Genomic DNA, 13,639 nt, shown 5'->3' on the forward strand with positions numbered 1-13,639 from the left:
AAGGTAAACTGAGATATCCAACAAAGTATTTTTGAACAACAGTATTTCTGTAGCCTTTGAAAAGAGCAAGAAGAAAAGAAATGCCCTTTATGTGAAATCCCAGTACCATGCAGGAAAGCATTCTAGTTAGCTTAAAAAGGTAGGCATCAGTCCATTTTCAAATTAGCCTTCTAAAGTGTTCCTTCATTGATCCTTGATGGCGGTAGACTCAAGAGTGAGTTGAATAAATACCCAGGAGTGGAATAGCTGGATCATATGGCAGTTCTATTTTTAATTTTTTTGAGGAAGCTAAGCAAACACATAGATACAGAGAACAGATTGGTGGTCACTAGCAGGGGAGAGGGGGAGGGCGAAAGGGGCACATGTGTATGATGATGGATGTCAACTAGACTTCTTGTGATGAACATGATGTCTATACAGAAGTTGAAATATAATGATGTACACCTGGAATTTATATAATGTTATAAACCAATGTTACCTCAATAATAAAAAAGAGTGAGTTGCTGCCACTTTTGCAAAGATTTGCTTTATTAGCTGGGAAAACCAAAACTACACTAGATATTTCAAAGAGAGCAGATTTAATACAGGAAATAGGTTGGAAGGCAAAAATTGGGAAGGTAGGAGTAAACCAGAGATAATAACTTCAGAAAGCAGCTACCACCCCTGTGTCTAGGGGAGGAGGTGGTGATATCATCACTTAGGAGAGCAGAGGAGGAACCACCACTCCAGAGCTGGGACTGTGGAGGAGGGACTGAAGATTCTTCCAGAGTCATTGTCAGAAGAAGAAAGAGGAGAGAGAGAGAATGAAAGAGAACAAACACAGCATCCTTTCTCCTCCTGCCACCTGCTTATTTCCCCCAGTGCCTCCTGTTGGCAGGAAACCAACTGGAAGCAGAGCCTGGGAAACATAGTTTTCAGATTCTAAAACCCAGCCTTATAGAACAGTGTTAAAGGGTAGGCATGAAACTGAGAGACAATAGGTAAATAATTGACACCATTAGGCACTTGACTCATTCTTGTGTAAGCCAATGGAGAATTGCAGTAGAGGCTAAAGTCAGAACCACAGCTGGCCTCCATTTACTTAGGAGAATTTCAGAAGAACAGTTTCTGTGAGTGATATACACATACATATGTAAACATATAAATATGCACATAGAGATACATAGATATGTGAACCCATATAATATTCTCTGGGGTAGGTCTTGGTCAGCTCTGGCCAGTGGAACACTTGTGTATATATGTGTGTGTGTTTTGTGTGTGTATAAATGACAGAGTCCTACTGCCACTATGCAAGAGTGAGGTGGTATTTAGGTGGGATGCTCCGGAAAAACAGGTTGTTAAAATATTGGAACAGTTCTGTACTATTTATTAAAAAAACAAAACATTGCCCTCAGCTCTGCCAAGTGATCTCTGGCCACCATGGCTCTGGTGAGCCAAGAGTGGCCTGCTAGCCCTCCATAACTCCTATGCACTGGCCTCCATCTTGAGTGTTCCACTGGTCAGAGCAGACCAAGACCTCCCCTTGCTCCTAGTAGTAGTGACAGGGCGTCTGGTTCCTGGCTGATGTGCTGGCTGGCATTCCCTCAGAGTCACCCTTATGTGGCTGCTTGTGGGAACTGCATCTTCCACAGTGTACCATACATGCAGGTTGTTAAACATTTAAATCATCACCCCTGTATGTAGGTATGTATGTATGTGTACACACATAGTACTTGTGGGCAAAGCCATCTAAACACAGCAATCTTGCATATTAGTTATTTAAATAAGGGAAAGCATAAATATAAAATCTGGATTCCGTTAAGTATTTAGAAAATTCTTTGGGTGCCTAACAAAATCTTTCTTATAGGTATTTGGATATATCTCTGAATATCTTAAATTAGATTTAACTTGAACAAAAAGTGTTCTAGAATCTGTACTTCCTATTGGCTTATGAAGTGTCTTGTCAACATATGCTTACTGATCCTACAGAGAAGTTGATCACATTTCCTTGTTCTGCCCTTGTTACGTGTCCCTCACCTTCGGGGAGGAGGGTAATAGCTTTATCCTTCCATTTAGTCTGTGGCATTTGGTGCTTGGCATCCGAGATAGGATTTCCAAGAAGAGAAATTCTAATTCCCCTAAATTTTATGATCTGGACAGCTATTCCTAGGAAATGACAGGAGAGGCTCAATTATTTCCCCAAAGGTCACTCAATTGAAAAGTCAGGAGATGGAATTGATTGAAAGTCATTACCAACTTGACCTAGATTTTCACCACTAATTGAAAGGACAAGAGGCTTTTGATCCAATTATTGTCCCTTGCAGAGTTTAAACTTTTTTTTTGAAGATTACAAGTGGTTTTAAAATATTCATGGGCATTCATTCTTGTTGCTCTCTCTACAACAAGTGGAACTTTCCCAATGGTTGCTGGGTTTCATAGCTTTTTCTCACTCAAGGGCCTATTGAAATATTTGAAATTATCAAAGTCGTAGCACATGATGGAAAAATTGAGAAATAGAGTAAAGGAACGAGAAAGCACCCATAATATTGGTACTCGAGCATAATAATACATACTTCAGTTTAAGTGTGTTATTTTGTCTTTCTATTTTTGTATAGCTGTAATTGATGCTTGTATATAATTTTGTATACTGACCTTTATGGTTAACATATTGTTTTATCCTTGTCTTCCATAGCCTTCATTACCATTATTTTAACCGCTGTATGACATTAAGTAAACTGTACCATGATTTACTTAATCACTGCTTCTCCTTCCACCCATAATTCTTACCTTCTCCTCCTCCTTCTCTGTACTCTTTCTTTTGAGTCACCAGTTTTCTTATTAGGGCCAATGAAGATAACATTGAAGTAGTAGGAGCCTAGTGATTTGGACTGTATGGCTTTGCCAAGTTCCATGATCTCTCTAGCTCTGTTTCCCATCTATCATATGGGAATGACAGTGGCTGGCTCCTCCCTACCCCTAAACACTTAACCTGTCTCACAGGAAAAAGTAAAATTTGTTTCCTATTACCTGTGATTTCCATTAAATAAATGGAATAGTAGATCAATTAAACCTGGCTAAGAAATAGCAAATAGTCTCAGTTTAATAATTAAAACAATTTAAAAATTGTCCTTCTAAGCATAGGTAAGTTGTTGGCAAATTGTAATTACGTGCCTCTGAGTTTTGCTCCCCATGATGATTTTCATGGCTGTGGTAGGAACTTATTTAAAGTATTTTTGGAGTTGGGACTCTTCATTAGGAAATTTTTGCATGGTTTTCCATTTACTGTCTATAGAACAATGTGAATGTCAAGCTTTTTTTTTTTTTTTCAAATGGAACAGGAAAGTATCATGATTAGCAAACTCTTCTGAAAGTAACAACTGACATTACACCCCCCCCCCCCAAAAAAAAACCCCTAATACTTTTGAAGGAAATTCCTTTGGAAGAATTTCCCAGAAAGTAATTTGAACTCAAGAACATATCTGAATTTTCTGTCAGTTACAATCATATTCTGAAAGTACTGGCAGAGCTGTCTTCAGAACAAAAGCTGAAAAAGGCTAAAGATTGAACAGTGGACACATCTTTTAACTATATGATTCAGGAATGCATTAGGATGGCTAGTTAAACTTGCTTCCTAGAACAAGGAGCTTGTTCTGGTTCTTCTGAGGCTGAGTATAAATGTCTGTCTTAAAATGCAATCAATTGTAAGATTTCATTTTGTTATGAAGTGTCTCAAACATTGGAAAAGTATATAAAATCACATTTTGAACATCTCTAGCTTTAACAAATATTAAACATATTACCATATTAGCTTTATGCACGCACACACACACTTTTTGCTTTCTTTTTTTTATTGAGTTCATAATAGTTTACATCATTGTGAAATTTCAGTTGTACATTATTTCTTGACTGTCACCACGTAAGTGCTCCCCTTCACCCCCTATGCTCACTTGCCACCCCCCTTCCCCTGGCAATCACTGAACTGTTTTCTTTGTCCATGTGTTTGTTTATATTCCACATATGAGTGAAATCATACGGTGTTTGTCTTTCTCAGTCTGGCTTATTTTGCTTAGCATAATACCCGCCAGGTCCATCCATGTTGTTGCAAATGGGATGACTTTGTCTTTTTTTAATGGCTGAGTAGTATTCCATTGTATATATATATACCACATCTTCTTTATCCAATCATCAGTCGATGGACACTTGGATTGTTTCCATGTCTTGGCTATTGTGAATAGTGCTGCAATGAACATAGGGATGCATATGTTACTTTGGATTGTTGATTTCAAGTTGTTTGGGTAGATACCCAGTAGTGGGATAGCCGGGTCTTATGGTATTTCTATTTTTAGTTTTTTGAGGAGTCTCCATACTGTTTTCCATAGTGGCTGCATCAGTTTGCATTCCTACCAGCAGTGTATGAGGGTTCCCTTTTCTCCACACTCTCTCCAACATTTGTTATTTTTAGTCTTAGTGATTATAGCCCTTTTAACAGGCATAAGGTGGTATCTTAGTGTAGTTTTGATTTGAATTTCCCTGATGATGGTGACATTGAACATCTTTTCATGTGTTTATTGGCCATCTGTATATCTTCTTTGGAAAAATGTCTGTTCATTTCCTCTGCCCATTTTTTGATCAGGTTGTTTTTTTGTTCAGTTGTGTGAGTTCCTTATATATTATGGAGATTAACCCCTTGTCTGATATATGATTTGCAAATATTTTCTCCCAATTGGTTGGTTGTCTTTTGGTTTTGATCCTAGTTTCTTTTGCCTTGAAGAAGCTCTTTAGTCAGATGAAGTCCCACTTGTTTATTTTTTATTTTGTTTCCCTTGTCTGAGAGGATGTAGTATTTGTAAAGATCCTTTTAAGTTCGACATCAAAGAGTGTATTATCTATATTATCTTCCAGAAGTCTTATGGTTTCAGGACTTATCTTTAAGTTTTTGATCCATTTTGAATCTATTTTTGTGTATGGCATGAGATAATGGTCTACTTTTATTCTTTTGCAAGTGTTTGTCCCGATTTTCCAACACCATTTATTGAAGAGACTGTCTTTTTTCCACTGTATTTTCTTGGCACCTTTGTCAAAGATTAGCTGTCCATAGATGTGCGGTTTTATTTCTGGGCTTTCAGTTCTGTTCCATTGATCTGTGTGCCTGTTTTTGTACCAGTACCACGCTGTTTTGATTACTATGGCTTTGTAGTACATTTTGAAGTCAGAGATTGTGATGCATCTAGCTTTGTTCTTTTTTCTCAGGATTGCTTTAGCTATTTGGGGTCTTTGGTTGCCCCATATGAATTTTAGGATTCTTTGTTCTAGTTCTGTGAAGAATGTCACTGAGATTCTGATAGGTATTGCATTGAATCTGTAGATTGCTTTGGGTAGTATGGACATTTTAACTATGTTTATTCTTCCAATCCGTGTGCATGGAATCTCTTTCCATCTCTTTATTTCTTTCAATAATGTCTTATAGTTTTCATTGTATAAGTCCTTCACCTCCTTACTTAAATTTATTCCTAGGTATTTTATTCCTTTTGTTGTGATTGTAAACGGAATTGTATTCTTGAGTTCTCTTTCTGTAAGTTCGTTATTAGAGTATGGAAATGCAACTGAATTTTTGTAAGTTTATTTTGTACCTTGCAACTTTACTGTAGTTGTTAATTATTTCTAATAGTTTTCCAACAGATTCTTTAGGGTTTTCTATATATAAGATCATGTCATCAGCAAACAGCGAGAGTTTCACTTCTTCGCTCCCTATTTGGATTCCCTTTATTTCTTTCTCTTGCCTAATTGCTCTGGCCAAAACCTCCAGTACTATGTTGGATAAGAGTGGTGATACTGGGCATCCTTGTCTTGTTCCTGTTCCACATACACATTTTAAGTGAATAAAACAGATACGTTGGAAATTCTTTCTGGAGTCCCTTGTGTAAACCTAATCCTTCCTAACCCTTGTCCTTCCTCCTTGCTACCTCCTTCCCTAGATATAAACACTATCTTGAATTCAGTATTTATCATTTTGATGCATTTCTTTATGCTTTTGCTACATAGGTATGTCTCCATAAACAACATATAGTAGTTTTACATGTTTTAAAACTTTAAATTCTCTCATACATACAACTTGCCTTATTCATTCAGCATTGCTCTTGAGATTATTTCGTGTTCAAACATACAGATCATTTGTTTAAACTGCTGTATTGTTTTCTCTTATGTGACTATATCACCATTTATTTTTCAGCCACATCCCTAAGAGGATTGAGGGAGGGACAACTTAAAGTCATATCTTTTATAACTTGTTGGCCAAGTAAGAACACCAAGGATGCTAGGAATTGGTACTTTCATTCCTGACTTTAGTTATTTTGTTCCTTTCTTTATATTTTGGGTTGGCCCCCTGGAAAGATTAAGATTAATCATTAGCGAAAGTTACTGTACAGACATAATGAGTACCCACTATATGTTTTGGAAGAGATAAACCTGAGTCAGACATTGGCTGACAAATAGGCCTCTGTCAAGTCTATAACCATCAAGTTGTGTATATATATTCATATCTGTAATATAATGCCTGTGGGTTTCATATACATTCATTTGCTGTATTTTATTTTTTCTTTTAAATGAGTATCATGGTTTAAATTTATAAAAATATTACAGCTAATAAGAATTTGATTACTCTTGCTTATTTGTTTATTCAAATATGTATTTTTCTTGTCTTATTTGCTACAGCAATATGTTAAAACCAAAGCTTTAGAGATCATTAAAAACCATTGCTTTTACCATTACACAGATATTATTTACAACTTCAGGTTAAGTACTGCTAGTTTTCTAAATAGAGTGCCTATAGAATTGAAACTGTTGGCCGTTCTCCTTCCAAAAAAAGAAAAGGAACTCAAGAATCAATTATGTCTGTTTCCCTATTTTAATAGACAACATTGTTCTGAGCCATCAACTTCCTGTTTTCTCCATGCAAACTGTAATCCATGATTTGCCTCTATAATTCCATTAATTTTCAGTGATCAGAGCATTTTTTGAGTATTAATAGATAAATTCTATTAATAATTATTCTAGTAACTATTGTGCTCAGGTTGGAAAATAAGTCTCTGAATTGCTTTCATTTTTTTCCTTCATGAGCAAACGCTGGTTATAGTAAGTTGGATTTTAACATTTGACTAAATCATCATCTATAAGCTAAGTGAGGTTTCCCCTGACTAAACTGAATGTTATTAGAAGAACCTATGTTACAAATAAGTAAAGTACACATTTTAGAAAAGATCACGGACTCATGTGGGCCAAGAAATTTCAAACCTAGGGTAATAGGTTCTATAAAGGTTAAAGTAGATTTTTCAATTATAAAGCAAATGAAATGCATTGTAAATTACTGCAGCTTCTCTTGTTTTCTACTGTGATCCAGAAATGAGCATATTGATTTTTGAGCTTTTTATTGTTAAAGAAAATCACTGAGATTAAATTTCATGGCTTTGTGACTACTGGGTTAACCGGTGATGGCTGAGAGATTCTATAAGGAGTGCAGCCTCTCCCTTGGTCTCTCATTTGTGCACTGAAGTCTTTTTTCAGAGCCATCTCTTGTCTGCACTTAGAACAATGATGATTGTGGTTTGTTTTATTCAGATCAAGTTTTCAGAATCTGACTACTTTGGCAACGTCCTGCAAACCCGCAAGTATTTAGCACAATCTGATTTCTTCTGGCTGAGAAAAGCTGTTCCAAAAACAGAGTGAGTAAAAAAAAAAAAAACATGAAATACATAAATATGTTGGTGGAAAGTGGAGTCTCTTTAGATCAAACTTTGTAATTTCCCTCAAGTCAGAGTAGCTGGCTTGCCAGTTATCTTGGTTTGGCAAAATCTGTGTTATGTTTTGGCAACTCTTATTTCTGATTTTATATGAGTCAGTTCTTCAATCTAATTATGGCCTCCCCCACTCCTAGCATCAAAACATATCGAAAGAAGGCTTATTAGGATGAAGACATTGAATTCATTTTTAGGTCTAGTTAGGAATATATATATATATATATATATATATATATATATATATATGTAAAACAAATTTCTCTAGAATTTCACACTCAGGTAGAAACTTTTGAAGATCTTAAAAAAGAAAAAACATTTTAAAAATAAAGTATGATTACAAATGTAGAAGTAATTGTATAATTATGAAGCAACTAGGAAATATTTGTTGAGAACTGATAGCTCTATTATTTGCCTCCAATAGCAGTTATGATTTATCCCCCTTCTTCCTAGCTGCCTGTAGGAACTTTCCCTACAGGTAGGAATTTTTCCCTAGGAACTTTTGGGCCAGGGCCAGCCATGATTTCTTTCCCTAGGAAAATGTATATGATGATGATAATGATAGCAGCTAACAATTATTATGTGTTTACAGTGTGCCAGGAAGTGCATTACATGTTTTAATTCATTTTATCCTCTCATCAATTCTGTAAGATCTAGGTACTATTTATTAGCCCCATTTTACAAATGAATAAGAGGCTTACAATTGAGAACAACTTCTGCTCAGGTTTAGATTACGTTTTGTTCTGCCTGCTGGTGCTTTTGACTCTGTTCTGCTATAGCCCACTTCTCCAATGTTTTTTCTCTCTGTTCCCCAGATTGGATAATTTCTATTGATCTAACTTCAAATTCACTGATTGTTTTTTCTGCATTCTCAAATTTGCTGTTGACCTGTCTAACAAATTTTTCATTTTGATTATTGTACTTTTCAACTCTAGAATTTCCATCTGGTTGTATTTTATAGTTTCTGTTTCTCTGTTGTGATTCTTTGGTGAGTCATTGTCATCATATTTTTCATTAATTTTTTGACTATAGTTCATTTTAATTTTCTAGTCTACAGTCGTGCACCACATAATGATGTTTTGGTTAACAATGGACCACATGTACACAGTGGTCCCATAAGATTAGTACTGTATAGCCTAGGTGTGTAGTAGACTATACCATGTAGGTTTGTGTAAGTACAATCTATGATGTTCACACAACAACAAAATCGCCTAATGACACATTTCTTGGTATATATCCTCATCCTTAAGTGACAAGTGACTATACTTTATAATGGCTGCTTTTAAGTCTTTGCTAAGTCCAACATCTGGGCTCACCCAGAGTCAGTTTTTATTGATTGCTTTTTTTATTATACTTTTTCTGTGCATAGCATAATTTTTTGTTGTTGAAAATGACATTTTAGATAATATTTTGTAGCAACTGTGGATTCTGGTTTATTTTTTTGAGGCTTTTTTAGAAGTAACTTTCCTAGATTTACACTACAGAATCTGTCTCCCCTATAGTATGTGATCATGGATGTCTCTGAGCATTCTTTTTAATTCTTATTTTTAGTTTTTAGCCTCCCTTCCTAGTGGATATCCCTGTGTCTACATAGCTTAGTACTCAGCTGGGGATCAGGGCAGAGTTTGTGCTTAAACACCTCAAGCCTATAGGGCTTCTGCCCTCTGCCACTTGATCTGTGGGGAGTTGGGGGTGCAACCAGTTCCCAGTCGGCCTTGGGGTTTACTTTCTACTGGGCTCTCTGAGGTCTCCCCTGCACATGTGCCTAATTTCCCAGTTAGCCTGGGATATATGGAGAGCTTATCTCGCCCATCTATGACTCTTTCAGTTCCAGGATCTCCCTTCTAAACTTCTGGCTGGTCCATCACTCTCCCCAGTGGGAACTATAGCTTCAGGCTAGCATAGCTGTGGGTTTTCCTCATTTGTTTTCAACCAAGTTCACCACTTTTAGCTGACAGAGCTGCAGGTTTTCACCTCCACCCCCAACTGAGTCCACCCCCTTTGGCAGCAAAGCTCCTGATTTTGCGGCCAACCTTATCCTGATAAAACTAAGTTCTCACTGACAGAGCTGAGAGGGATGGGAGCAGTCCCAGGCAAGAAGGCCACACACACCTGTTCTACTTACTCCCAAGCTCTAGAAGTTTTTCAAAGTTAAATGTTTTTCAATTTGTTGTTGGTATTTGATCAGTTCCTAGAGCTCTATAAAATGGTTGTTCGTTGGCAGTTTTGTCCAGTTTTTTGCTTGATTTTTATGGAAAGGATTTGTTGACCTTTTCATGTCATTGTGGCTGGAAACCTGGCTTCCAAGGCCCACTTTTTTTTTTCCATAGCCCACTTTTTAACCTTGGCTGATATTCTGGTGTCCAGATCTTTGGCTGGCTCTTTTTATGCTCTCTGGGTCTTTTGTTACTCTCCCTTCCAACTCCCTGCTCTGTTCTGGCCTCTAGGAACTCTAGTCCCCATACCCTCCCTTGGTTCGTGATTGCCACCTGTCCCTCTTAGTCATGGGTCCCATTTAGCCATCCCTGCTCTCTGCCCTTCAAACCTTTCTACAACACACACCCACAAAGTTAGTTAAAAGTATTTGACTGTAAGAAGTAGGTCTAAAGCTGAACCACTCCTCTACCCATTCCTGATTCCAATCAAAAGCACAAAGGAAGAAAGCAGAAGGCTTTAGAACATCTTTGGAAATGACAGACAACTGGTTTAAAGCCATCTGCTCCACTGTCTTTGAATCTCTCCTCTCATCACAGTATCTCTCAGTCCATCTCTCCTCTTTCATTCTCAACCCAAATTATTCAATAGAAATTTTAGACTTAGGATTCTAAAACTAGCTTCTCAAATTCAATGACTTCAGCAAATGGTTTCCAATAACCCAGTGAGCATCTGCATATAGTATGGTAGTCACAGATCTATCGAAGTCATCCTGCCCTTTCAGATCTACTTCAGATCAGTTCAAACTCTTCTTTTTGCAGCTTGTGGAAAGTTCAAGGATCTCACCAGTATTTTTGTGAATTTTCAGGGTCTTCTCAGGGACTCCGCCATATTGAAGATGCTGCCAAGTTAATTCTTCAGTTTCAAAATACTGTTATTCATTTGGGTGTGCAGCAAGTCCTGAGTTGCTAATTGAAAACCTCCTAAATGTGTCATCTTTAATCTTATCTTAAAATACTGATGGGCTGTCAGATTCTAATGACCTGGACTATTTCTAATATTTTATTCATGCCTTAGAAAAATGCTGGCTGACTTTGTGGGCTTAGGCAAACTGTGATTTGTGTAGTTTGCTTCTCTGTCAATGAAAACAAATACCTCTCTCACAAGGGCATTAAATTGGTTAATGTTTCTGGAAATGATCTCCAGAAATGAAAATCAGTGCAATGCTAGAAATTCTTGTGTCCTCAGACTGTATGTCTATTTCAGGGAAAGCAATGTTAAGAAATTTAAGGTCCTCATTGCACAGTAAGTGATATGATAGTCCATTTTTTAAAAGAAATTTCGGGCTTGTCCTTTTCAGACATTATAGACAGTTTTAGCCTCATAATGCCCATTGGCTTTAATCGACATCTTTTAGGTTTGAAAATTCATAAGTTAATCGAGTGGGGATGATTCTGGAGTAGCTCCATGACGCTAGTTTCCTTTGAACAGCACATCATGATTATATTTCCACGAAGCCCTGAAATAACATTTTGCTTCTTTGTGAGTATAGGAGATAAATACCCTGTATCTTTCATTCTCATGGAATCCATTTTAGCTGCACTAATGTGCATTAAGAAGTTTCTAACACGATGGGGAATGTCAGCAAGAATGAAATTAATTGGGTGGTCATCCCTGAAGGTACATATTTAGGGGTTGGTTCTCAGAATTGTCATTTCATCAGCTTGCTTAAAAATAGAGGATTTACTTCACTGCTCTGCTTGAATCAAAAGTAATTTCTTTCCCTCAGGATCCCCTTTCTTTGACAGAAATGATTTTAAGCCAGCTTCCCTATTAAGTCACTCTCATTCTACTGTAACCAAACATGTCTGGATTTTCTTTCTCTAGCTTTTGAAAAAATATGTGAAAATACATCAAGTGTCCATACAAATTATGGTTCTGCCCAGAATTTTTGTTTGCAAAAGCATTATCTATAGTACAGAATGAGAAGGCTTTAATCTACAGATATTAGAAATAAAGCAGTTAATACTCTATGGTTTTTCCATTCCATATTCCCTAAATTATCTTTATGAGTTGATAGGTAAAATGTAAAACTTTAGCCTGATGTATCTCTATTTTACATGGTCCACAGAAATCAGAGTACCAATGTCTTTTCCTTTAGATTATTGTATTTCAGTATTACACTCCTTTTATGTATCCCATTGTCCAGTATAATTTCATCTCCATACTTTTTTGGATTTAAAATTTATATGAGATCTCTTCCTACCTTTTCCACTAAATCCTTCCACAGACACAGACTGCAGGAACACCCTAAGGACATAGTAAGAAGAATTTAAAGCACTTGACTGACATTCTTTGTTTATTCAGGTAGATGTATACATAGCAGTAAATTCATTTAAATAGATTTAGTTATCTTCTGCTTGGCATATACCACTTGGACAATAAGGAACTTAAAATATTTTGGGGAGGTGAGTTGTGCAGGCTCATATGCCTTCAGGGCCCAATCAGTTAACAAATGGTGACCGTTTGTTAATCATACAAGTGTAAATCGTGGGGAGTGGTGAGGACTGTGCAGAACTGGTGATTGAACACCTCATTTAAAGAATTCCAATTCAGTACTTTTTAAAACCATTGCGTTGGGCAAAATGAAACATGTTTTTTTAAAGATTTTATTTTTTTCCTTTTTCTCCCCAAAGCCCCCCGGTACATAGTTGTATATTCTTCGTTGTGGGTCCTTCTAGTTGTGGCATGTGGGACGCCGCCTCAGCTTGGTTTGACGAGCAGTGCCATGTCCGCTCCCAGGATTCGAACCAACGAAACACTGGGCCACCTGCAGCGGAGCGTGTGAACTCAACCACTTGGCCACCGGGCCAGCCCCCAAAATGAAACATTTTTATGGGAAAATTCAACCTATTGGGTAGGACTCAGTATGTGGTCAGCCAACTTTTCAGTGTTTCAGTTATCTACTGTATAACAAGCCACCCTCAAATTTGGAGGATTAAAACAACCATCATTTTTCATTCTCGTCTCTCGTGGCTCTGGTGGTCACTAGGGTAAGCTGGGTGGTTCTCGCTCATGGTCTGTCATGTAGCTGCAGTCAGATTAGTGGTTGGGGCTGGAGTCATGTGCGAGGCTTCCTCTCTGACCTCTAGTGGTTGGTGCTGGCTGTTGGCTGGATTGCCTGCTATGACCTCTCCATGTGTACTGGGCTGATTAAGCAAGAAACATCCAAGAGCAAGTTTCCTGAGAAAGAGAAAGGGAGGGAGGGTACACGTGTGCACACCAGGGGGAGGTAGTATCAGCTTTAACTGCCTAGCATTGGAAGTCATGCCGTATCATTTCCATGGCATTTTATACTTTAGCAGCGAGTCATGAAGGCTAGCCCATGAGCAAGAGGAGAGGAATTTAGATTCCACCTCTTAATGGGAGGAGTGGGAAAAAAATTGCAAACACATATTAAAACCAGCACAGGTAGTCTTACATTAGAGAATAATGAAACTAAGTATATAATAAACTTGGATATAATCAGGGTGCTATACAGAATATTTAACAGCTGATTTGGTGTGGGCACTGACCAATAAGAAGAAATCATAGCATCCGCAATGGTAGGATCTACTGGTGCAGACAGTTAATCTCAGTTCTGGGTCTAATCAAGGCTCCTAACGTGGCCTAGAGTCAGCAAGAGCTCTGGGAGGTCAGGAAAGGTGAGACCGTGT

At 37.5% G+C, this 13,639-nt stretch overlaps 1 protein-coding gene across 3 annotated transcripts in view; it reads left to right on the top strand.

Annotated features, from left to right (window-relative positions):
* PHEX (phosphate regulating endopeptidase X-linked) overlaps positions 1-13,639 on the top strand; it is a 195,107-nt gene that overhangs the window by 133,999 nt on the left and 47,469 nt on the right. For all 3 annotated transcript variants that reach the window (XM_001493470.7, XM_070256769.1, XM_023633503.2), the window contains one exon: positions 7,594-7,697. In XM_001493470.7, the coding sequence (XP_001493520.1) occupies positions 7,594-7,697 (104 nt within the window). The remainder of the gene's footprint in view (positions 1-7,593; positions 7,698-13,639) is intronic.

Source organism: Equus caballus, chromosome X, assembly GCF_041296265.1.
Source record: "Equus caballus isolate H_3958 breed thoroughbred chromosome X, TB-T2T, whole genome shotgun sequence".
Lineage (NCBI taxonomy): Eukaryota > Metazoa > Chordata > Mammalia > Perissodactyla > Equidae > Equus > Equus caballus.